Raw genomic sequence first — 26,662 nt, forward strand, 5'->3', positions numbered from 1 at the left:
GTGATCTCTCTCTCTGTCAAATAAATAAATAAAATCTTTAAAAAAAATTGAAATAATTGCACTCATTTTAAAGCCCTCAAAATAGATTCCAATCAACAGAGAGGCAATACACAAAATTGAGATGGTATTTTGATGTGCATAATTTTATTTCAACTCTCCTTTCCATATTTTCATGTTATAAATTGAGTGACTTTTTTCCAATTTACTAAATGTCATTTCAGGCAACACTCTGTGAGGATATAGAAAAAGAAAATGGAAAAGGACTTCGAAATGCAACATTGCTGACAGATTTGACTCTCAGAGGACTCACATATGAACCGCAGTGGCAAATCCCCTTGTTCCTAATGCTCTTGGTTATCTATCTTCTCACCATTGTGGGGAACCTTAGCCTAATTGCTCTCATATGGAATGACTCTCAGCTTCACATCCCCATGTACTTATTTCTTGGGAGTTTGGCATTTGTGGATGCTTGGATATCATCCACAGAATCCCCCAAGATGCTGGTCAACTTTTTTGCCAAGACTAAAATGATATCTCTTTCAGAATGCATGATACAATTTTTTTTCCTTTGCAGTGAGTATAACAGTGGAATGCTTTCTGCTGGCAACAATGGCATATGATCACTATGTCGCCGTTTGCAAACCATTACATTATCCAGTGATTATGTCAAATACACTGTGCGTCTGCTTGTTAGTTTTGTCACTCTCAGGTGGCCTTCTTCATGCCATAATTCATAGTTCTTTCTTATTCAGATTAACCTTCTGCAATTCCATAATAGTACATCACTTTTACTGTGACATTATACCATAGCTTAAGATTTCTTGCACTGACCCTTCTATCAATTATCTGATAGTATTTGTTTTTGCTGGGTCAATACAGATATTCACCATTCTGATAGTTCTTGTCTCCTACACACTAGTTCTCTCTACAATCTTAAAAAAGAAGTCTCTACAAGGCATAAAGAAAGCCTTCTCTACCTGTGGAGCCCATCTCTTATCTGTCTCCTTATACTACAGTGCTCTTGTCTTCATGTATGTGCGCCCCGTATCTACACAATCAGAAGACCAAGATATGATGGACTTTCTATTTTACACTAGCATAATTCCCTTGTTAAATCCAATTATCTACAGTTTGAGAAATAAGAATGTCATAGATTCATTGAGGAAAATATTGAAGAGAAATTCTTAGAATTCACATTATTATTTGTTCTTGCTTCACTAGAATGACAAACTGTACAGATTTCATTTTTGCTAGGTGTTGATTAGTGTTCATTTTTTTGTGGTTGTAATTGTCCTAATGTTTAAATGACTTAAGGTGAGATTACAAAACAAATATATGTATATGTAGTCAAAACATAGAGGTAATTTTAATCAAGCATTCATGACATAAAAATAATTTAAAAGGAAACACAATATTTCACATGCTTGCATGTTTCAATGTGGCCTCATAAATGCATTAAGCATTGAAATTGGGCAATTTCTTTAAAAAAGAATTTGAATATGATATATCTGACAACCATACAGCTATGCACCCCAAAGACTCACATTACATTCATTCCACATTGGAGTCAGGGTTGTATTTGAGTGAACAGAGATCAAAATGTATAATGATTGATCAGACTTCAGGTTCACCTTTGCCCTTCTTCTCTCACCACTGATTACATACACCATTCTACTGTTATAACTGAGGTCTTCACACTAAGACTGCTCATTTCTGCCATTTGCTGTAATCCTGTTACTTCTACATCCTGTTAATATTCTTTCTTCCAAAACATTGACTAAATAATATCCCACTTAGCAACTTTTTATGGGTTGTCATATCTACCAGATTATTATATATGGCATATATAACTAGAACTCTATATATGCATATGCATATTTTATTCTACATGTACGTGTACAAAATGAATGATATACAAAGATACCTACATACATATTATATAGATTGTATATATCCCTGGTAGATTATATATTTGCTATGTGTTGATTAGTATGTTGTTGTTGTTATAAATAATTTTTAAAGACTTTATTTATTTATTTGAGGAAGAGAGAGCACACAGGAGTGGGGGAGATGAGCAGAGGGAGAAGTGGACTCTCCACCCCACAGGGAGTCCAATGCAAGGCTATAACCCATGACTCTGGGATTATGATCTGAGCCGATGGCAGAACCAAATGAGCTTAATCAACTGAGCCACCCAGATGCCACTGTTGTTGTTGATGTTGTTGTTGTCTTAAAGTAGGCTCCACGCCTGGTATGAGACCCAACACAGGGCCTGATCTAATGACCCTGAGATCAAAACCTCAGGTGAGATCAAGAGTCAGAAACCCAACTGACTGAGCCACTTTCATGCCCCTGTGTTGACTAGTTTTAAACAATTTTTTGCAGTTATAATTGCTCTAGTGTTAGTGACTTCAGTCCTAAAGTCTTTTTATGCACATCTTTAATAATTGTGTATGTGTGTGGACATATACACTTGTTCTCCCTGGCAATACTTGAGGTTCATTCCCCCAAAACCTTGATTTCACTCTGAAATCTCCTAAAACACGCCTAATGGATTCTGTGTTATGCTGGTATGAGTTACTGAAATTCTTCTGGACTCTTTCTTCTTAGGTACACTATTTTGTTGATACAGGTCTTTCTACAAAGAATCCTTTCTGAATTGCACTCACTTTCACTTATAATTGAAATGGATCCTATCTTCAAGATCTATCTTAAATGTTACAGCTTCCTTGATGTATTTCCAGATTACCTCAAAGAGGTATTGGTTGAGGCATTGTATATTTCCTTTATTCTTTTAGGTCACTAATGCTCTTGTGTAATACTTATTTTTAGCTTATAAACTTCCTTAGATTACACTTTAGAAGTCCTAGTACTCTTCCAATCTTTTATGGTGCTTAGCACAGTGGCTGAAATCCATGAGTTAGTAAATAACTGTTTACAAAACATATGTAAATTGAAAATGAAACTGACAGCACAAATATTTCAAATGAAGTGAGAATGAACCACTCATTCTCATACTGTAATAAGTCTTGGGTGATTACTAGGCCTGGAGTGCCAGGGACACGCCAGTTCACCTTCTTGAACTTCTTCCAGGACAATCACGAGTATCATACACTTAAAGTGAATTATTCTTATTCTTCTTATCATGAGGATCAGCTCCAGGGACAGAGTACAGCACAACTTCAGGGAGAAGCTCTTCAATTAGGAGTTTGTTTAAAGATACAAAACAGGAAAACATTTAAAACAAATATTAATATGTATTTCTGGTGTTTCTGATCATGAGATTAGAACAGGTCAACTGCTATGTGTTTGTTTCTCTGAGCGATACCTTCAAGTCCAGGCAAAGGGAGTGAATATAGCAGAGTCCAGACATCATTACTACTTTTCACAAGAGAATCCATGTTATTGTATAGGTCTGTGGTTTAATTCTTATTGCTATATAACATTCCCATTGTGCTGATTTTTTCTTAAATTATCTACATTTTTGGAAGAAGCAGAGGAAGATAAGTGGTGTAGAGTTAAATGATAGAAAATCACGCAACTTCACAGAAGAGGAAAAGGGAAGTCCTGGATCACAAAAGTAAATTTAGAGACTTCAGTGACTCCATAAAGCATAATAACATTATATCACAGGAGTTCCAGAAGAAAAATAGAAGAAAACAAAGTACGTATATTCCTTCATGGAAATCTTTCAGATTTCCAACTAGCAGAACCTGTTTTCTCTTTGGCCACCAGAGCCCATTCTGTCCTCCTTCAGGTGAGGTCAGAAGTGCCAGGGAACTGAGGACACACCTCCCCACCAAGAGCAGACCTCAACCAATATTTATGTAGAACTGCTGTACAGTTCACTCTTGAACAACACAGGTTTGAAATGCAGAGTTCTACTTATATGTGGATTTTTTCAGTAACTACATACCGTACTACAAATGCATTTTCCTTTTGATTTTTTTTACTTATGTAATTTTATTTTTTAAAATTTTATTTTTTGTGTTCCAAGATTCATTGCTTATATTCCACTCCCAGTGTTCCATGCAGTACATGCCTTCCTTAATACTCACCACCAGGCTCAACATCCCCCCAACCCTCTCCCCTTAAAACCCTCAGTTTCTTAGAGTCCACAGTCTCTCATGATTTGTCCAAAGCCACAGATTTACTGAGAAGAAGGGCCATATGTATCCCAATGTTCCTTATGATTTTCTTTTTTTTTTCCTCAAGTAGTCTTTTTTAAAAATTTCTTTTCAGTGTTCCAGAATTCATTGTTTATGCACCACACCCAGTGCCCCATACAATATGTGCCCTCCCTAATACCCACAAGCAGGCTCACTCAACCTCCCACCCCCCTCCCATCCAAGTGCAATTTGAGCAAATTCTACCTGAGAACTTCCATAATCAAGGGAAGAAAATAGACATTCAAATCCAGGGGTCACATAGAACCCCCACAACATCAACAAAAACAGGCCAACACTAGCACCTACTAGTTAAATTTGCAAAATATAGAGATAAAGAAAACAAATCCTAAAAGCAGCAGGACAAAAGAAGTCTCTAACTTACAAGGGAAGAGAAATAAGGTTAACAGCAGATGTCTCCACAGAAACTTGACAAGCCAGAAGAGTGGTAGGATGTATTCACTCTACTGAATGAGAAAAATATGGAGGCAAGAATGCTTTATCTAGCAAGGCTATCATTCAGAACTGAAAGTGACAAAATTAAAGGAGCTCATGACCACTAAACCAGCCCTGCAAGGAATATTAAAGGGAACTGTGAGGAGAAGAGAAAAACCAAAAGCAACAAAGGCTAGTAACGAAAAGAAAAACTCCAGAAACAATGACAAAAAAAAAAAAAATGAAATGGCAGAAAATTTCTATCAATAATTACTCTCAATGTAAATGGACTAAATGTACCAATCAAAAGAGATAACTTTTCTTTCTTAAATTCCACATGAGTGAAATCATACCTTGTGTTTCTCTGACTGACTTATTTTGCTTAGCATAATACACTCTAATTCCAACATAGGGAAAGGGAAGGAAAAATAAAATAAGATTAAAAACAGAGAGAGAGACAGACCATAAGAGACTTTTAACTACTGATAACAAACAGAGGTTTTCCTGGGGAAGGGGGTGTTACCAGGGGGATGGGGTAAATAGGTCATGGACATTAAGAAGGGCACTTGATATAATGAGCCCTGTGCGTTATATGCAACTGATGAATCACTAAATTCTACCCCCCAATTAATAATACATTACATGTTAACTAACTTGAATTTGAATAAAACAAAAAAAGTAGACATAAGGTATCAGAATGGATTTAAAAAGACCCATCTATATGTTGCCTACAAGGGACTCATTTTAGACCTAAAGATACCTGCTGATTGACAGTGAGGGGACAGAGAAATGTTTAGAACACAAAAGGATGACTAAAGAAAGCTAGAATAGCCATACTTTACCAGGCAAACTAGATTTTAAAACAGACTGTAAAAAGAGATGAAGAAGGTGACTGCATCATAATGAAGGGATCTATCCAACAAAAAGATCTAACAAATGCAAATATTTATGCCTCAAATTGGGAAGCACCCAAGTGTATAAAACAGTTAATGACAAACATAAAGGAACTCATTGGTACTAAAAATAGTAGTTTTTACTAGTTTAACACCCCACTTACAGGAATGGGCAGATCATCTAAGTAGAAAATCATCAAGGAAACAATGGCATTAAATGACACAGTGGACAAGATCAAATTACCAGATATATTCAGAACATTTCATTCTAAAACAGCAGAATACACATTCTTTTTAAGTACACAAGGGGCATTCCCCATAATAGATTACATACCAGGTCCCATATCAGGCTAAATAACTGCAAAAAGACTGTGATCATCCATGCCTATTGACAGCTATGAAACTTGAAGTCAATCTCAAGAAAAAATGTGGACAGGCCACAAATAAATGGAGGATAAAGAACATCCTACTAAAGAATGAATGCATCAACCAAGAAATAAAGGAAGAAATTAAAAAGTGCATTGAAACCATGAAAAATGAAAACACAATGATCCAAAACCTTTGGGAAGCAGAAAAAGAGGTCATAAAAGGGACATATATAGCAATGCATGCCTACATCAGGAAATAAGAAAAATCTCAAGTACACAACCTAACCCTAAACCTAAAGATGCTGGAAAAAGAACCACCAATGAATCCAAAGACAGTGGAAGAAGGAAATAATAAAGATGTGAGCAGAAATAAATGATATAAAAACAAAACAACCTAGTAGAACAGATCAATGAAACCAGGAGATGGTTCTATGAAAAAATTAATAAAATTGATAATCCTCTAGCCAGACAACAAAAAGAAAAGAGAAAGGACCCTAGTAAATAAAATCACTAATGAGAGATGAGGAACCAACACAAACACTACAGAAATATAAACAATTATAAGAGCATATTATGAAAAATTATATGCCAAGAAATTGGGCAATTTGGAAGACATGGATACATCTCTAGAAACATATAAATACCAAAACTGAAACCAGAAGAAATAGAATACCGGATCAGGCCAATAACCAGGAAAGAAATTGTATCAGCAATCAAAAATCTCCCAGCACACAAAAGCCTGGGGAAGATGGCTTTACAGGGAATTTCTACCAAACACTTAAAGAAGTGGGGGTGGGAGGTTGGGGGAACCAGGTGGTGGGTATTGGAGAGGACACGGATTGCATGGAGCACTGGGTGTGGTGCAAAAACATGGAATACTGTTATGCTGAAAAAAAAATTAAACAAAACAAAACAAAACAGAACAAAACAATAATCATTCATATTTTTCATTCATGAAGCCAAAGAAACATGCTTGTTATTCCAGTTTTTCAAAAAAATAAATGTTTTTATTCACAATGACAACAACAACAAAAAAAAGAAGAAGAAGAGTTAATACCTATTCTTCTCATGGTATTCCAGAAAACAGAAATGCAAGGAAAACTTTGGAACTCATTCTATAAGGGCAGCATTACCTTGATCCCCAAACCAAAGACACCACTAAAAAGGAGAATTACAGATCAATACCCCTAGTGAACATGGGTGCAAACAATTCTCAGCAATATAATAGCAAATCGAATCCAACAGTAGATTAAACAGATCATTTGCCACGATCAAATGGGATTTATTTCTGGGTTACAAGGGTGGTTCAATATTCATGAATCAATCAACATGATACACCACATTAGTAAAAGAAAGGACAAGAACCATACACTCCTTTCAATAGATGCAGAAAAAACTTTTGATAAGGTACAGCATCCTTTCTCAATAGAAACTTTCAGCAAAGTAGGGATGTAGGGAATATGCCTCAATATCATAAAGGCCATATATGAGCAACCCAAGCTAAAATCATCCTTACTGGGGAAAAACTGAGAACTTTCCCTCTAAGGTCAAGAGCAAGACAGGGATGTCCAATCTCACCACTAATGTTTAACATGGTACTGGAAGTTCTAGTGTCAATGATTAGACAACTAAAAGAAAGAAAATGCTTCCAAACCAGCAGGGAAGAAGTCAGACACTCACTCTTTGCAGACAACAAGATACTCTGTGTAGAGAACCCGTAAGACTCCATCAAAAAAATGGGTAGAATCGGTATATGAATTCAGCAAACTCACAGAATACAAAATCAACATACAGAAATATGTTGAATTTCTATAAACTGATAATTAAGCAGCAGCAGTGTAAGTAAAGGAATCAATGCCATTTATAACTGCATCAAAACCATAGGATGCCTAAGAGCAAACCTAACCAAAGAGGTACAGTGTACTCTGAAAACCTTAAAACACTTCTGAAAGAAATTGAAGATAACATAATGAAATGAAAAAACATTACATGCTCATGGACTGGATAAACAAATATTGTTAAATTGTCTTTACCACACAAAACAATTGACTCATTTAATGCAATCCTTATGAAAGTACCAATAGCATTTTTCACAGAACTAAAACAAACAATTATAAAATTTGTATGGAAACACAAAAAGACCCCAAATAGCCAAAGCGGTCTTGAAAAAGAAAAGCAACACTGTAGGGATCATGATTCTGGACTTCAAGCTATATTATAGAGCAGTAGTGATCAAGTTAGTATGGTACTGTCCCAAGAATGGACACATAGATCAATGGAACAGAATAGAGAACACAGAAATGGATCCAAAACTATATGGTTAACTAATCTTCAACAAAACAAGAAAGAATATCTAATGGAAACAAGACAGTCTCTTCAAAAACGTTTTCAGGAAAACTGGACAGCAACATGTAGAAAAATTAAACTGGACCATTTTCATATAGCATACACACAAAACAATTCAAAGTAGGTAGCAGCCCCAAATGTGAAACAGGGAACCATCAAAATCCTAGAGGAGAACACAGGCAATGACTTCTTTGACATCAGCTGTAGCAACTTCTGTTTTTTTTTTTTTTTTATTCCAGAGAAAGAGAGAGAGAAAGTGAGAGAGAGAGAGAGATTGAGTAGGGAGAGGGACTGAGGGAGAGAGAGAATCCTCAATCTGACTCCTTGCAGAATGTGGAGCCTGACATGGCACTCAATCCTAGGGCTGTGAGATCATGACCTGAGCCAAAATCAAGAGTTGGCCACTTGAGCATATAGAGTTGAAGGTTCATTTCTGGGGCAATAAACAACAAGTTTTGGAGAGGATGTGGAGAAAAGGAACCCTCTTACACTCTTGCTGGGAATGCAAGTTGGTGCAGCTTCTTTGGAAAACAGTGTGGAGAGTCCTTATGAAATTAAAAAGAGAGCTACCTTATGACCCTGCAATTGCACTACTGGGAATTTACCCCAAAGATACAGATGTAGTGAAAAGAAGGGTCGTCTGTACCCCAGTGCTCATAGCAGCAATGGCCATAGTTGCCAAACTGTGGAAAGAGCCAAGATGTCCTTCAATGGATGAATGGATAAAGAAGACATGCTCCATATATACAATGGAGTATTATGCCTCCATCAGAAAGGATGAATGCCCATCATTTGTATCAACATGGTCGAGACTGGAAGAGATTATGCTGAGTGAAATAAGTCCAGCAGAGAGAGTCAATTATCATATGGTTTCACTTACTTGTGGAGCATAAGAAATAACACGAGGACATGGGGAGATGGAGAGGAGAAGCGAGTTGGGAGATATCGGACGGGGAGACAAAGTACGAGAGACTGTGGACTCTGAGAAACAAACTGAGAGTTTTGGTTGAGGGGTCAGGTGAGCCTGGTGGTGGGTATTATGGATGGCACATATTGCATGAAGCACTGGGTGTGGTGCATAAAACGATGAATTTTGGAACACTGAAAAAATTATATTAAATAAAATGTTTAAAAGAATGGGAAATAAGATGTTACTGTGGCTATGATAAAGTGTTAGTAAAATTTTGGGATATATTTTCAAAAATAAAAATATGTATGAAATGTGTCACCTGGGCTCTCCATTGTCTGTAGTAACTTCTTACTAGACACTGGAGGCAAGGGAAGAAAAGCAAAAGTGAGGTATTGGGACCTCATCCAGAGAATAGCTTTGTGCACAGCAAAGGAAACAATTGACAAAACTAAAAGGCAAGTTTTGGAATAGGAAATGATATTAGCAAGTGACATATCTGATACAGGGTTAATATCCAAAATCTGTAAAGAACTTATCAAACTCAACAACTGAAAAACAAAAGAAACCCAGTTAAGAAATGGGTAGAAAAGAAGAGTGGACATTTTTCTCCAGAAGACATATAGATGGCTAACAGACACATGGAAAGATGTTCAACATCACTCAACATCAGGGAAATAAAAATCAAACCTACAATGAGATTTCAGCTCACACCTGTCAGAATGGCTAAAATTAATGATAAATGAAACAGAAGATGCTGGTGAGGATGTGGTTGATGGCAATGCAAACTTGTGCAGCCACTCTGGAAAACAGTATGGAGGTTTCTAAAAAAGTTAAAAATAGAACTACCCTAAGATCCAGCAATTTCAGTACAAGGTATTTCCCCAAAGGATACCAATATACCAATTCTAAGGGATACATGTATTCCAATATTGACAGCAGCATCATCAACAATACTCAAATTGTGGGAAAAATGCAAAACGATCATTGAATCATTAAATGAGGAATAGAGAAAGAAAAGCTGAGATATTTACACACACACTCATTATATATATAATAGATATATAATATATATAACATTATTATATATCATTATATATATACATATATACATAGACACACACACACATATATATGTATATATAGTCACACACACTCACATGGAATATATATGTGGAATAATATTATTATGGAATATTATTATTCCATTATATATGGAATGTGGAATGGAATTAATATTCCATTGTATATATATAATGGAATATTACCCAGCTGTAAAAAAGAATAAAATCTTGCCATTTGCAATGATGTAGGTGAATTAGACTAAGTCAGAGAAAGAAAAATAGCATATCATTTCACTCATATGAAATTTAAGAAATAAAACAAAGGAAGATGGGGGGAAACAAAAGAGAGAGGCAATCCATAAATAGACTCCTAACTAGGAGAACAAAGTGAGGCTTGCTAGAGGGGAGATGGGCAGGGGATGGGCTAAATGGGGGATGGTTATTAAGGAGGGCACTTGTGATGAGTACTAGGTGTTGTATGTAAGTGATGAATCACTAAATTCTATATTGAAAAAAATATTACACTGTATGTTAACCAACTGGAATTTAAATCAAAACGTTAAATTACGAAAGAAGAAGGAAAAAAAGAAAGAAAACAAACCAAGAAAAAAAATCCCAAAATAATAAAATAAGATAAAGGAGCTTATTTTTAAAATTCAAAAAAAATACCAATCAAATCCTGAACAGTTTTTCACAACCTGTGTTGTAAGCTAGCTAGGATACAGTCTTATCAGTATGTATATATTAAGTATGTGTGAACACCTCTGTAGTCCAGGTCTTCCTTTGTTATTGTTCTTCTTTTAAAATAATGGTTCTTAAACTTTAGTTGACCTCAGAATCACATGGAGCATTTGTGGATATAAAGATTGATGGGTTCCTTCTCTAGAGTTCTTCTTCAGTAGTTTATGTTGTTTGGTTGGGACCATACTAGATAACTACTTTTTAAATAGTGTTAGACCTGTTGGGGCACCTGGGTGGCTCAGTGGGTTAAAGCCTCTGCCTTTGGCTAGGGTCATGATCCCAGGGTCCTAGGATTGAGCCCCACATCGGGCTCTCTGCTCAGCAGGGAACCTGCTTCCTACTCTCAATCTCTCTCTGCCTGCCTCTTTGCCTACTTGTGATCTCTACCTGTCAGACAAATAAATAAAATCTTTAAAAAAATAATATTAGACCTGTTAAAATGCAGTTTCTGCATATTCTCTATTCCTTACTTAAATAGCACTCTGCAAGTATTGTGAAGATTTCCACTGTCATTTTTTTTCCCAGAAACTGGTTTTGATTTAAAATTTATTGTAATGGGATCCATGAAAAAAAGAGGAAGGGAAGGGTAGGAGAATGCAGGGGACACAGGAACATTTGGACATGGCTAGGGCCACAGCTTTTGTCATGAGGAAGAGGGATGAAAAGAAAAGGCCAGAGCTGGAGCTGGGGTGGAAGAAGGGTGGGGGACATGGGACTGTATTCCCTCATCCCCAGGAAGCATGTCTAATCCCTGGATCTCCCTCTGTTTACCCTGGAACCCTGGAGTTCTATCTCTGGTCCTGTCTCTGGCTCTAATGGTTCATTCTTTGGCTCCCCTTGTCTTGTTTTCCTCTGATAGGACAACAATTAGGGTCTGACCCCAAACAACATCACTTTATGAACGTACTACCATTGCCTTCACTGCTTCTGCCCCTTCTCCAATCTCAGCTTTTCCCCTCTCTGGGACAGAATCTTTGATTATTGACACTGAATAAAAGGCACCAGCTCCCCAGGGAGTGGCAGCAGTTAGTAGTGGGACTTGTGCAAGAAAGAGAGCAAGGACCATCAAGGAGAAGTCTCACAGATCCTTAGAAGTGAAGGGCAGGGTTTACAGAGAGGAGAAGGGGTGAAGGCAACAGCTTCTCCTGTCCTCTAGGACTTTAATACATTTCTCTCTGTTTGGGCAGCTCAGTGCAGGTTTCAAGGGAACATATGCTTCAAACAATGAAGTATTGTGGATGATTCTATAAGTTTTTCTTGAAAACATGATTAACAATGATGATAGCCAATTAAGAGCCCACTGTCTCAAAGGTTAATGACAAGGCCATCTGTTCATTAGAAAATTTAATGTCATGCTGGGTCAACTTTTGAAACATCTTTCTCAAATTAATTTTATATACAAGATAATACACATGTTGTAACATGTAATGATACCTCTTCATAAAAGTTACCCTCTAAGAATGAGTTCAGTTCAATAGCTAACAATTGCATCATATTTCAGTCTCTTTCTCAGATTAAGAATAAGTCACTAATGTACAGGTAGAGTTTGTATAGCTCAGGGTTGTCCAGAATACAGAACCAATAATATATACCAATCCCTAAGTTAAAGATATACATGTATATAAAATATTATATATAAATATGAATATATATGTATGTATATATATACATACATATATATATGACATATACTGTAAGATACTGGCTCATGTGAACAGGGACCCTGAGAAGTCCGATGATCTGTGGTCTGCAAGGTTTGAGACCCAAGAAAAATAATGTAATTCTAAAATGTGAGAATAAGAAAGCCAATAAAAAGTATAAATTCCACCCTTCGGCTCTGAAGAAAAGACCGAGGATCAAGAGCACCAAGGGCAGGAAAGTATTAATGTCACAGATCAACCAGTCAGGCAGAGTTCATTTAACCTCCTCTGGCTTTTTGTTCCATTCAGGCTCTCAATGGATTAGGATGTTTCTCACCAGCAGCAGGGAAAGCCTTCTACTTTACTCAGTCAACTGACATGATACCAATTTCTTCTGAACACACCCTCACACATACAACAAGAAATAATATTTAACCAATTACCTAGACATCTTATGCAATAGTCAAGTTGGCATATACAATGAACCATCACAAGTCCACCCACTGCCAACTTGGCACCCATACACAATTCCTTAAACCGTACTTAAGTGCCAGGTAAGGCCAATAGCAAGGTCATAATTCCACCTAACATGATACAACTATGCTGTGTAAAGCTGAAAATGCACTATACCTTTCCCCAGTTAATGAGTTAAACTCCTTGAGTGATTTTATACCATATACCTGATGAGAGCTTCCTTGATATTTGGTAACGTAAAAACTATGATGTCAGATTAACAATAATTAGTTACCATGACATAAGTTCATTACATTTTATTTTACATGATAAGAGAATAGAAGTGGAAGGAAAGAAAAGACATTTGTTATATATATACAAACATACAAATATGGGTACACACACACACACACACACACACACACACACACATAAATGTTCTTAAACAAGCTGAGGATTAAATATTTATGGCAATTACAATCCTCATTTCCGAGACTAGTCATGTGGTCATAGCTCTTATTTACAATTACCTCTTCTTCCAGTACCCATTCCACAATCCCTTATTCTGTAGTAAACCACTCACTGGTCAGGTTTCTCTACCTTCTTGCTTAAAGGTCTGATTTAGCAATCCTGCCTGAATCGGTTTGTTGGAGTTTTCTACTGACCTTAACTTCAGAGAATGGTACTACTAAAGAAAAAACCCAAGTGATTTGAATTTCTGACATACTTGGCCTCATTCCCATTGTGGAGAACTATTCCAATTTCTCCTTGGTAGTCTCACTAACTGGGTAACTCCCTTCTTTGCATAATGATACAGAGGAAGGAAGAACACAAAGTGGCCCAGTGCCTGTTGCAACTTCCTGATGAACAGAATCATTGTTGTGTGTGCTAGTGGAAACATTCTTCCTTCTGGTTCTAAGACCTTTAGTCAGCAGAGCACAAAGGCAAAAGAAGACTTGAAAAGATTACACTAGTGTGTCATTAACGGGTGGTAATAGTGAGTGGTATCTCTCAAATTTTCACTATTTAATTCCTGGGCTGGTGAATTTTAGCTATGGAAGAAACTATTCTGTGTATTGGACACTGACTGAGAAAATATACAGGCTTCTGGAGAGCCTTGCTGAGCCATGCCCGATAACGGCACCTAGAAGGTGCAATAACTGAGTTTTGAAAGATGATTCTATCATTCTAGCTAACTCCTTGTATCAGGATGGTGGGGAAAATAGTAAGACAAGGTAGTTTGTTATCACGGGGCCATTACCAGACTATATTTACTGTGAAGTAAATTGCTCAATTAGAAGTAGTGGGCATGGGATACCATGACTGTGGACAAGGAATTCTGTTAGTCCACAGATAAAGTTTTGTCAGGACCATTACTCGCAGTACTGACAATATGTATCTGGAATACGTGTCTATTCTTATAAGAATAAAACATTTCCTTTCCATACATTGGAATCTGGCCAATATCGATCAGCCATGAGGTAGATGGCTGATCATTCCAATGAATGGTGCCATATCAGGGACCCAGATTCAAATCTCTGCTGCTGGCAGACTGGACATTCAACAGTGGCTGTAGCCAGATTGTCTATGGTGAGTAGAGGTCCATGTTGTGGAGCTCATATATAAACCTCCATTCCTGCTGCCATAGCCCCCTGTTCCGTGAGCGCATTTGGTGATTCTTCCTACTTGATTATTAAAATCCTCCACTGCTAAGGTTCCCTTTGCTGAGCATCACAGAGGACACAAATATTTCTACATTTCTTGCCTCTCCCACAAATTTCCTTGCATCATTTTCCAGTCATAAACCTTCCGATTCCCTGACCATCCAGCCAAACCACTTCTCAAAACATTTAAATCATTAAATAACCAAACACATGGCTATTCCTCCTTGTAGGCAGGTGAAAGACCAGGTGCACTACTCAAAATTCTGACCACTGGAAGGAATTTCTCTCACTATTGTCCTTCAGGGATGTCCCAGGTCAACGCAGTAGTGCTGCAATTATTCACTTTGAAAGGTGCCTGCATATCTTGCAGAATTATCAGTAAACCAGGCCCAGGTCATCTCTCCCTCTGTTTACTGACTACAGAGAACCCTTCAGAAGGAGCCCATAAGTATGACTGGAATAGAGAAGCCAGGCTAACAGGCATGGGGAACATGGGCATTTGGACCACTTCTTCATGTAACTTACTGACACCTTCAGGACCTCCTCAGGCTACATCATGTGTATATCACATCCATTTGATGATGCTTTGGCCATGTACTCCAAAATTTATGTCTTGGTGGGTCATATAATACACAGTTCACGATAGGCAGCTCTGGTTTCATGGGAAATTGCCGGCCCATGGTTGAGCATTCAATCTCTACCAAAGACTAGCAACAGACCAATAGCTCTCTATCAAATGGAAAGTAGATGTCCACAGTGATGGCAGAGCTTAATATAAAATTTAGGGTCAGTGCTGTGATTTACCCACAGATAGCAGCCCAAGACTCCATACAACATCCCCCTGTGCTATTGCCAATTGGACCACCACTGTTTTTGGTAGATCGGGTAACCCAAGTGCCAGCACAGCTTGCATAGCAGCCCACCCCTTTTGCAAGTCCTTCCTTTTGTAATGACACTCAAAAGTAGCAGCAAAATTATCATACATTTTCACTAATATGTAGAATATAAGGAATAGCACAGAGCACCCTGGGGGAGGTCACAACAGTAAAAACTTGCATGTCCCCCTGAGGCCACCATCACTTTTGGTGATACCTGGGCCACAAAGCTGGAGCCTGACACCCAGCTTGACCTCCTCCCTCAACTCTACCCCAGAATGCTAGCCTCAGTGGGGGCCCTTGGGGGGTGACTTGGGCCCTGTGCATGGTCCCAGACGGTACAACATGCACCTAGAGAGAAAGCACTCCAAACACCTGATGTGCACACAGCCTGAATTGCCGAACATCACTGGCCAATTCTCTCGAGATTTCTGCCCCAAGTGATATCTTTTGGGGCAGAAAGTTTGTGAGTATTGGCCCAAAACACCTGTTGAACTAGCTTTTCGGTGCAAGCCTTCAGGGGAACTGCATGTTCCTGGCCCATGGTCCTGAGTGGTTGGGGCCAGAACCCTGTGAGAAAACACTCTAAATGCCAGGCCCATCATATCCAACCCCTCCCACTACTCAAGCCCTGGAAAGCCCGTCTTAGTGCTGGCAGATCTGCCCTGTCATGCACGTAGGCCCTAACCCTAACCCTAGGTTGGGTTTTAGGCTTCCATCCCCAGAGGCCTGGCCCCAAGCCCTCCAGAATGGGGACTCCTGAGCCATACCCCAGGATTCTGCCTGCCACCCAGGAGGAAACTGTACCATTTTGGAGCTGTGCAAAACCCTCAATGGGAGATGTTTCAGGAGGCCAACCCCATGTTGGGTGGCCCCCCAGGGTAGAAACCCAGACTTTGAAGCCCTGTCTGCCCCTTTCCCCCTACTTTGCTCACTGGGAATCTGCCTCAGCACCGGCAGATCAGGCCTGCTATGTCCCTAGGCTCTAACCGTAATCTAAGTTGGGTTTTCAGGTTTCCGTCCCCAGAGCCCTGGCCACCAAGCCATCCAGACTGGTGACTCTTGAGCCAAACCCCAGGACTCCATCTGCCACCCAGTAGGAATCTGTGCCCTTTGGAGATGTGCAGAACACTCAGAGTGGGAGAAACCTGCATACCCCCTGAGGCCACCCCCACCTTAGGCTGCCACCAGGCCACAAACCCAAAGCCTGTCGCTCAGTTTGATCCCTTTGCTCAACTCTGCCCCTGGGGAGATTTACTCAGTGGGGTCCCTCAGGGGAGCCACATGGGCCCATCCCATGGTCCCCGAGGGTTGCAACAAGCACCTAGGGTGAATGGGCTGCAAACACCGGGAGAGCGCGGGACCCGAATTGCTGCACAATGTGGCCAATTCTCATGAGCATTCTGCCCATTTTGACAGATATGCTCATCAACTTCCTAGCCTAGAGTAAGATGATCTCTCTCTCTCTGAGTACATGATGCATTTTTTTCCCCTTTGCATTGGGGGAATCACAGCATGTTTTCTCTGGGCAATAATGGCATAGGATCTATATGTACCCATATGCAAACCATTACTTATCCAGTGATTAAGACCTATAGACTTTGCACTTGACTGTTATTCTCATCATTTGTAGGTGGCTTTGTTCACTCTTTAATTCATATAGGTTTCTTATTCAGATTAACCTTTTGTAATTCTAACATAAATCACTTTTACTGTGACATCATGCCATTGTTTAAGATTTCCTGTACTGACCCTTCACTTAATGTTCTGATGGTTTTTATTTTCTCTGGGTCAATACAGGTATTTACCATTCTGATTGTCTGGTCTCTTATACACTTACTCTCTTTACAATCTAAAGAAGAAGTCTCTGCAAGGCGTTAAAAAAGCCTTTTCCACCTATGAAGCCCATCTTTTGTCTGTGTCTTTATGGTATGGCCTTCTTCTCTTCAGGTATGTGTGTCCTGGATCTGCATAATGGGATGATCAAGATATGATGGACTCTCTGTTTTGCACTGTCATAATTCCTTTTTTAAATCTAATGATCTAGATAGCCTGAGAAATAAAAAAAGTCATAGATTCACTAAGAAAAATATTAAAGAGAAGCATTTAGATCTCACACTATTACCCATTCTCTTTTTCATTAAAAGCATCACAAATTATGCAGGTTATATGTGTTCTGTTTTGTAAGAGTGCAAAGATTTTCCAATTAGAATTGCCCTAGGTTTTAATGATTTATTACATGTGTTCATATCATACTAGAATAATTGAAGCATAAAACAAATAAAAGCATTTTATATGCTTACATATTCTTTCTTGCAGTTTTACAAAATCATTCAGTATTATAGCGTGTATTTCCTCTGAACAGGAATTGATTATGATGTCTTTGATCATTTTATAGCCATATAGCCTGGAGCGAGGGCCACACACATTTAACTCCATAGAGGAGGAAGGTTTATGTTTGAACAAATGGCAACAAATCCCAAGAATTCTGCTAGCCATCGAAAGGTCTCTCATTCCACTTTATTTTGTGGCATGGTGAATTTCACTTCATGTGGGGGTTCAACAACTCTCATGGCACTGAGGGAAACCAAAAGAAATGGAGGAGCGATTAGGAAAATATAAGCAGGGAGTTAAAACTGTGAGGGTCAAGGCAAATTGTAAGAGATGGTCTTAGCCCAATGTGTGTGTATGAGAAATGAGATGGAGCGAGGCAGGCGGAAGGGTAAGATTGCCTCTCATTGTCTATATGCCTTCTACATGCCTCTTCTAGCTGTGTTTGTATGTTGTAGGTTAATCTGTAAAACTCCACTAATTCAGAAAGCTAAGAGAGGAGACTTCAGAATTTTAAGTGAGATGGTCATAGAGATGAAAAGGGAAGTAGCAGAATAGGAAGGAAACGGTCAATCTTCCTTTTAAAAAAAAAAAAGAATGATGCTAGTAAGGTACAACAGTAACATGTAATTTTTAAAACATGTTGATGACATGAGGGCTTTAAAAGTATATTTCCACGGAGGACACAGGGAGATGGAGAGGAGAAGGGAGTTGAGGGAAATTGGAAAGGGAGATGAGCCATGAGAGACTGTGGACTCTGAGAAAACAATCTGAGGGTTTTGGAGGGGAGTGGGTGAGAGGTTGGGTGAGGCTGGTGGTGGGTATTATGGAGGGCACGTATGTATTATATGGAGCACGGGGTGTGGTGCATAAACAATGAATTATGGAACACTGAAAAGAAATTAAGAAGATTAAAAAAAGAAAAAAAAAAAAGACACCAGCCTTCTGATTTGTCTGATTCACAGAGAATGTTGACAGAAAAATTCACAAGAAAGTAGTACATCAGTTGTGGCCTCAAGTGCCTCAGGACCCACCATAACTTGCCAAAGGTCATCCTAAAGAACACACATTACAATGCTATCTGATAGCTATTCATAGCCTGTTAAATAGAAGTGGTTACCTATTTCAACTGAGCCACAAATTCAATTCCCTGCAGTAATTTGAGATAAATTTCTTTAGTGCTCCCTTGTATTTTCCCCAGTCACTTTGTTATTTAGGACCAAGTGTATAGGAATAGTTTATATAGCTGAATGCCTGGACAAATTTAAAATGAGGCAATGTATGTGATTATTCCTCTTACCCATTTGTGGCATTGTCTGGTCTACAAAAGATAATACTGTGCCACTTAGAACCATGAGCTCTGCCACCAGATGAAAACTGTTCTAATCAGCGCCAGCACCGTATAGTGGGCCAATCATCCAAAACTCAGAAGGCACAGAAACACTTTCAACCCCAGTTGAAATGCGGTAGAGACATTTGCTGAAGATATTGGCCCCACTGCCTTATTTCAGAAGAAAGTTGTCTCTCTTAAGGACAAGGCAAGTTTGTGACACTGTGATCTTTCACACAGCAACTGAAGAACTTACAGCTGGAGCAGAGGAAAGGGGAGCAAGTAAAAAGACCCTGGCAATAATCAGCATTTATGTTTTGAAACTCAAAAACAAAATGTAATGTCTTTCTTCAGTGATAAAGTGAGATATTTAAAAAAAAAAAGTATATTTCCAAAATTCAAGTAATGTTAAGGTAATATGATGTCAGAGCGCCTAGTGGGTGGTTGGGAAAGACATGAAAATGAGCAAGATTTTGGATGTTCTCTGTCCTAAGAATTCTTAAATGTTAGCTTTCTTGTACCCCATACTCTGAGTATAATGAGTGACCCACCTTCAAGTCCATTCCTGCCCTGCCTTTCTCAACACTGAAACTCCACACTCTTTAGTACTTATACTCCTGCAGCCTTGGCCCTGCTTCTGTGTTTCGCAAAACTTTGGTTACTTATCTTTTACATCCTGATACTATTCCTTCCATAACATAGCCATCTTGTTATTCTTCAGAAACGACTCTGATTAAACCATATCTCTTCTCCATAATTTTTAATGGATTGTCATTGCTACAAGAGTATGTGCAAATCCAGTATATATCTAGATCTGCATATATGCACTTGTATATGTTTGTGTTCATGTGTCTGTCTAGATTTATATTTATTACATATTTATAAATAATATAAATATAATTAAAATAATATATATTTATATAATATATATAACAGTTGCTTATATCATACACTTAAAGTGAATTATTTTTGTTCTTGTTGCTAGGATTGACTTCTGGGTTGGGCTATGACAAAATAGCAGGAAGAAGCTAGTCAATTAGTTTAGTTTAAACATGTATTTGTTTAAAAGATGTTTAACTCTTCAAAACCTTTAACTACTCTGTACTCTGGAAGTACACATCACAAGATTAGAGCAGATCATCTGCTCCTGAGGGATATCCCCAAGCCCGAGGAAAGGGAGGAGTGGATCACAATAAATGCTTTCCCCCCAGAACATCCATATTATTGCTGTGTCTCAGATATTTCTAATACTATTGGCTGCTGAGTCAGTATGGACCTGCTGAAGATCACTTTCTTGTTCTGAGACCCACTCAAAATTTGTATTCTTCTCCCATTTGAGCAGATATATCAGTGTATAGTATCTTTTCAACTTTGTAGGATTTTAAGATGTTTGGAAATAAATTCAAACAAGTGCTTGAATTGTTGTACCACAGTGTTAAGCTACAATTTAAATAATAAGCCATATATCACATTTTTTCTGACCAGAATGATTAATTAATAATAGTGGTAGTGGAGAGTAAACAATGTTTTAATATTATTAATACATAAAATTAAAAAATTTGATACCATTTCTGGTATTAAATTTCTCTTTTCATGTTTTATAATGCATAATATTTTAGTATAGTGGTACACCTATCTAATTTGTAGGTAAGAATATATATATTTAGAACATACTACCAATGATCTTATTAATATGAATGTACACCAAAATCGTTTGAAATATCTCCTCCAGCGAAGCCATCAGCAGATGAAAGGTTGCTGAAAACACAAGAGCAGATGAGCTAATATGGGGAAAAGTCTAGAATGAAAGAAGAGGGAGGTCAAGGATACAATCAGAAAGAAGCATCATTCAGGGCAAAGAGGGAAACATGACCTAGTATAAAACACTGAGATGCAGCAATCAAGGACAGAAGCAGAGAGGGTTACCGTAAGAAGCCAGAGAAGACTTCAATAGTACCAAACACTACAGTTGGTTAGGAAAATAATTAGATATTCTTTGGGGTTGGCATTTAAAGTTGGTTGTGTCCTTGGAGAGGGTTTTAGTAAACTGGCAGAGCAGAGAAGATAAATGGAAAGGAATCAAATAGAACAATTTCCAGACTATTTTCCTTTTCTTTTTATATTACCTGTTGGGTCTCCATGTATCATGTATGAGTAAGCTTCAGCCACTCCAGTTTACTATCCTTTTTTAAAATTAGGTCTGACTGTTTTCAGAGTCCAGGCTTTTATACATGGTTCCCTCAACCTATTGGTTTTCCTCATGTTCTTCTCTAATTAGTACCCTGCTTATCCTATAAAGTTATCTGAAATTACACTTCCACTGGAAAACCTTTCTTTCTTCCTCCAGGTCACCATTCCCGTCCCTCAGTATATTATTATATAACATGTTTACACTTTTTTTTTATTACAGCCTAAATTGCACACTAGTTAGCAATGTAGGTGCCTTTCTTTCTTCCCACTAAATGATGAGTTTCTTGATGGAGCCATATAGAAAAACTGAGAACTTATCTCCACCATTTTCACATCCTGTGTCACAATCCCCATTGTCCTTTCCAATACCCTGCATACTGAAAGTACTTTATAAAAGTTGAACATAATGGAAATGTTAACAGTTAGTGCAGCAGGTATTGAGGATCTAGCTCAGTCTGTTGATCTTTTCTCAAAAAGATGCATGACATGACTGGTGAGTTAATATTTAGTCTTTTACAATCAGGACATATATGAGTTGCACCTGATACAGTGGTGAATGCATTATAAATCAGTTAAGTATCATGTAAATCAGGAAAAGAAAAAAATCAAATCTCTTTTAAAAACCTAGAAAAGTTCTCATGGAGGAGATCTGATTTGAGCTCAAGGATGAGTAGTATTGAGATAGAAGGAACGAGAGAAGGAGTTTTAGATGATGTAAACATTATCAGTGAATTAGCTGAAGCACAGAAGGACAGTGAAGGCATGTACATGGCCAAGTGCCCTGACATAATAGGAAAAAAGGAAAGTGATGGATAGGAAACTGGCTGACTGTGGAGAATCTGGAATACCAAAAGAAGAAAAATCAGGAATACCAAAATAAGAAAAATGGATTTGGGAATGTCTGCATGGCTCAGTCAGTTAAGCTTCTGCCTTCGACTCAGGTTATGATCCTGGAGTCCTGAGACCAAGCCCCAGAGCCCCATGTCCATCTCTCTGCTCAGCATAGAGTCAGCTTCTCTCTCTCTTTCTATTTCCTCTGCTCCCCCCCCTCTCTCATTCTCTCTCTCTCTCAAATAAATAAGTAAAATCTAAAACAAAAACAAAAGCAAAAACAAATAAAAAAATGGATTTGATTTTAACACTAAAAATAGATCATTACAAATTCCTGAGCAGTAGGCTTCATTTTTTTAATCATCCAACAAATATTTTTTAAGCACCACAAAGTATCATCTTTCATGGTGTTAGAAATGTAGGAATGAGCATAATAGCTAATTGTAGCTGCAGGCAACAAGTGATGGATTAGAGACAACTCTATGTTGTCTATATTATATATACTCTATGTATAGTATTTATATTAAATTAAATTTTATTAATGATACAATATATTTATATGATTAGTGGTGTGAAGTGGGAAAGCAGGGCAAGAAGGATAATGTAACTAGGGTGAACTGAAAAGAACAGAGCACAACTCAGTAAATCATATATATGGCTAAATGGTAACAGCAGTCTTCATGAGGGTTTTGCAATACATGGAACAAATTCAACTCAGAGTGAAGGAGTTGATGAGCCTAGCTAAACCCCCCACACCTTTGTTCCCCTCTCTAAATGCTAATCGTCTTTTATAAACCATATTAATCTCTCCAGTAACTGTCCAAACTGACCCAACACTCTCTTTGGCTCATTTTACATTTTATGCACAAGATAATTAACACAATTCTAAAAATGATGTCAGTTACATAAGAACCAGCAAGATGATGATCATCAAATGACTTAGTGACTTTAGTGAAGGTCATTTACTTTAACCTCATTGTCTCACAGGTCATCTTTAATTTATGTCACAGAGTTAATATGTTTTGGGAGCTGAATCTCCCCATAGAATTACACTGACATCATCATGGGAAGTCCCATAAGCATTTGATGGGAAAGTTTAACTTTGCACTTGTAACGAACATAATTCTTGACACTGACCTTTTAGTAGTCTCCTAGATTTTCATTCTTTTAATCCCAGATGTTTTTGAGACCATAATTTATATCCTGAAATTTTACAAGACATACCACCATTAACAAAAAGCAACCTGATGTTGTAAGACTCTTTTCAGAGCACTCAGGTAAAGGAAGTATTCAAATTTATCTTTACCTTTGCCATTAGTATCCATGAGTATTGATTTATCTGAATTAGTTATTCTTTTTACATTGTTATCAGATTTCAACTTCTCACTTTTCTAGCTCTTCTCACAACTGAAGGCTATGGCAAATTAGCACGAGATTTAAACTCAGTTCATGCTGACCTTTTCTGATTATAAGGTGTATCTTTGAAACATACAGGTAAGAATGCAGCTTAATTCTGTTAAATAATTCAGGCAAGTACATTGAAAGTTAATTCTAACATAGCTGAATAGTTAAATGGCTTATCTTTAGTACTTTAAAACAAGAAAATAAAACGTTCCACCTGTGCCTATATTTTGATGTTTTCATTATGGAAAAATGAACCCATTTTGACCAGAGGATTTACATAATTATACACATTGGTCAAAATATCCTAATGGATCCCAACATCATGATAAAAAACAGACTTTGAGGCAAAACAAAATTTGGTTTTGAAAATCATATTTAATTTTTTTAAATTTATTCATTTGAGAGAGAGGCAGACAGAGAGAGCTCACTCTGGGGGAGAGGGGAAGGGGAAGCAAGAAGCAGACTCCCTGCTGAGCTGGGAGCCAGACATGGGGCTCAGTTAGAGGACCTGGAGATCATGACCTGGTCCAAAGGGGGACACTTAACCATCTGAGCCACCCAGGAGCCCCATCTCAAAAATCATGTTAAGATTTTTTTCTCTTTTTCTAAGTAGTACAAAACTAAAATATACAGGCAAGCTTATTTTTACTGGATTTCAAACTACTGTGATATACATCAGAAAATCTTATATAAGTTTCTTAGGAAGCAGGAAAATAGTAGATGGGTCAATTCAGATAAAAAAAGGATACAAAATTTTTTTAATGATAGATTTCCAAGAATTTCCATTGTAGGCTCTTGTTCAAAATTAGCAGTCTCAATTTGCAGAAAGCAAAAAGATCACTAAGGATCAGTGGTAGTATACTGACAAGTTCACCTGTCTCAGGTGTTTGAAGCTAGGACTGGAATCACTACCTTTTTCCTCTATAGAGGAAACAAACAACTCATAAGTCATAACTAAGCTCAAATGTTTACAATTCTAATAAGGAAACTGTGCGTGCATAAAGGAAAAAAGCCATGTAGATTATATAGAAGCAATACTAGATTGTGTTGCATATATAGGATATGCTTGAGAATGCAGGAAGTAAAAATCAGGGTGGTCTGGCGCATTTATTTAAAACTTTCTTAAGTAACATTATATGTAATCTTTGCTTTACATAAAGAAGAAGAGGACTGAGATATCCGGGAAAAATCAACAGGAATGATGGGATGGACAAAATCAGTTTTTATGGAAATGGATCTAATCCCAGAGAAAGTAATGAAAGAGGTGAAAATATACAGACATTTACTTCTTTGGATAGCCAAAGTAATTTTCTTTAAAGATGAAGGTCCTATTCTTAAACCTTTGTGATCTTCATACAGTTCCTAAGATAGAAATTTAATACTTGTTGAATGCTATTTTCAGGCATTCACTCCACCAGGAGAGTGTATGAAATCTTTGTGCTCAGTTACAAAAATGTGTTTACTTGAAAATTGATGGTGAATTTATTTTATAAATTGATGGTGATCATTTATACAAAAATTGACACTGAAATTATTTGTCAACTATGAACCAAATATGAGTATGCAAGATTTGTACAGTATTCATACATGAATTCATGAAAACAGACATTTTCCATTGTAAGCATTCTTCTTACAATTACAAAATATTCACAGGAATGTTGATTTTCAGAATTGAGGTTATAAAATGACATGTTAGGGGAATGACTAACCCTAGAGGTTTGTGTGCCTGTATCCAGAGATACTAGGTGGAGTTTTAAGAAGCTCTTCTCTTTGTTGTAAAAACAAAATGTTGGAAGGAAAGTTATACACACTCTAAATTAGAATCTTATATCTCCAGAATTCCTATCTCAACAGAGAAGGTGGATATGACTGAAGATAACTACTCCTTGACCACTGAATTTATCCTCATAGGATTTACAGATCGCCCAGAGTTGAAGAGCCTCCTGTTTGTGGTGTTTCTCACTATCTATGTGATCACTATGGTGGGGAATCTGGGCCTGGTGGCATTGATTTTTATGGAGCGTCGTCTTCACACACCAATGTACATCTTCCTGGGCAACCTGGCTTTGATGGATTCCTGTTGTTCCTGTGCCATTACCCCCAAAATGTTAGAGAACTTCTTTTCAAAGGACAGAATGATTTCCCTTTATGAATGCATGGCACAATTTTATTTTCTCTGCCTGGCTGAAACTACAGACTGCTTTGTTCTGGCAGCAATGGCCTATGATCGCTATGTGGCCATATGTAGCCCACTGCAGTACCACACCATGATGTCAAAGAAAGTGTGCATTCAGATGACCACAGGGGCCTACATAGCTGGAAACCTGCATCCCATGATTCATGTAGGGTTTCTCTTTAGGTTAACTTTCTGTGGGTCAAATCAAATTAATCACTTTTTTTGTGATGTTTTTCCATTATACAGACTTTCCTGTGTTGACCCTTATATCAATGAATTGATGATATTTATCTTTGCAGGTGCAGTTTTAGTCTTCTCTGTTATCATAGTCCTAATCTCTTATCTCTGCATCCTTTTCATGATTTTCAAAATGAAATCCAAAGAGGGAAGAGGCAAAGCCTTATCTACTTGTGCATCCCACTTTCTCTCTGTCTCAATATTCTATGGTTCTCTTCTCTTTGTGTACATTCGACCGCAGTCAGTTAAAGAAGAGGACAAAGAAATACCTGGTGCTATTTTTTATGCTCTAGTGATCCCTTTATTAAACCCTTTTATTTATAGTCTAAGAAATAAGGAAGTAATAAATGCTATGAAAAAAATTATAAAGAAAATTTTATAAAATTCTAAAAGAAATATCATCCCCTGTGGAAAATTAATTTAAATTAAAAAAATGTTTTCAAAATCATGCAATATTGAGAAAGTAGAAAAGGACCACTTTGTCCATAAAATATTCAATTCCTAATACATGTTAGTATAGAAATCAAATAAATGAGTTCTGCAAGGAGAGATTCCACTACAATGTTTTCCAATATCTTAGCTACTAGCTCCCCTCAAGAATGAATTAAATG

At 37.6% G+C, this 26,662-nt stretch overlaps 1 protein-coding gene and 2 pseudogenes across 1 annotated transcript; all 3 read left to right on the forward strand.

Annotated features, from left to right (window-relative positions):
* Positions 1–209: 209 nt before the first annotated feature.
* Positions 210–1,188, forward strand: LOC116882057 (annotated as a pseudogene).
* Positions 1,189–16,931: 15,743 nt separating this feature from the next.
* On the forward strand, positions 16,932–17,599 carry LOC116882058 (annotated as a pseudogene).
* Positions 17,600–25,503: 7,904 nt separating this feature from the next.
* On the forward strand, positions 25,504–26,433 carry LOC116882072 (olfactory receptor 5K3-like). The gene has a single exon (XM_032882267.1). It carries the CDS (start codon positions 25,504–25,506, stop codon positions 26,431–26,433), a length of 930 nt encoding a protein of 309 aa, XP_032738158.1.
* Positions 26,434–26,662: the final 229 nt, after the last annotated feature.

Source organism: Lontra canadensis, unplaced genomic scaffold, assembly GCF_010015895.1.
Source record: "Lontra canadensis isolate GAN:19392208 unplaced genomic scaffold, GSC_riverotter_1.0 scaffold80, whole genome shotgun sequence".
Lineage (NCBI taxonomy): Eukaryota > Metazoa > Chordata > Mammalia > Carnivora > Mustelidae > Lontra > Lontra canadensis.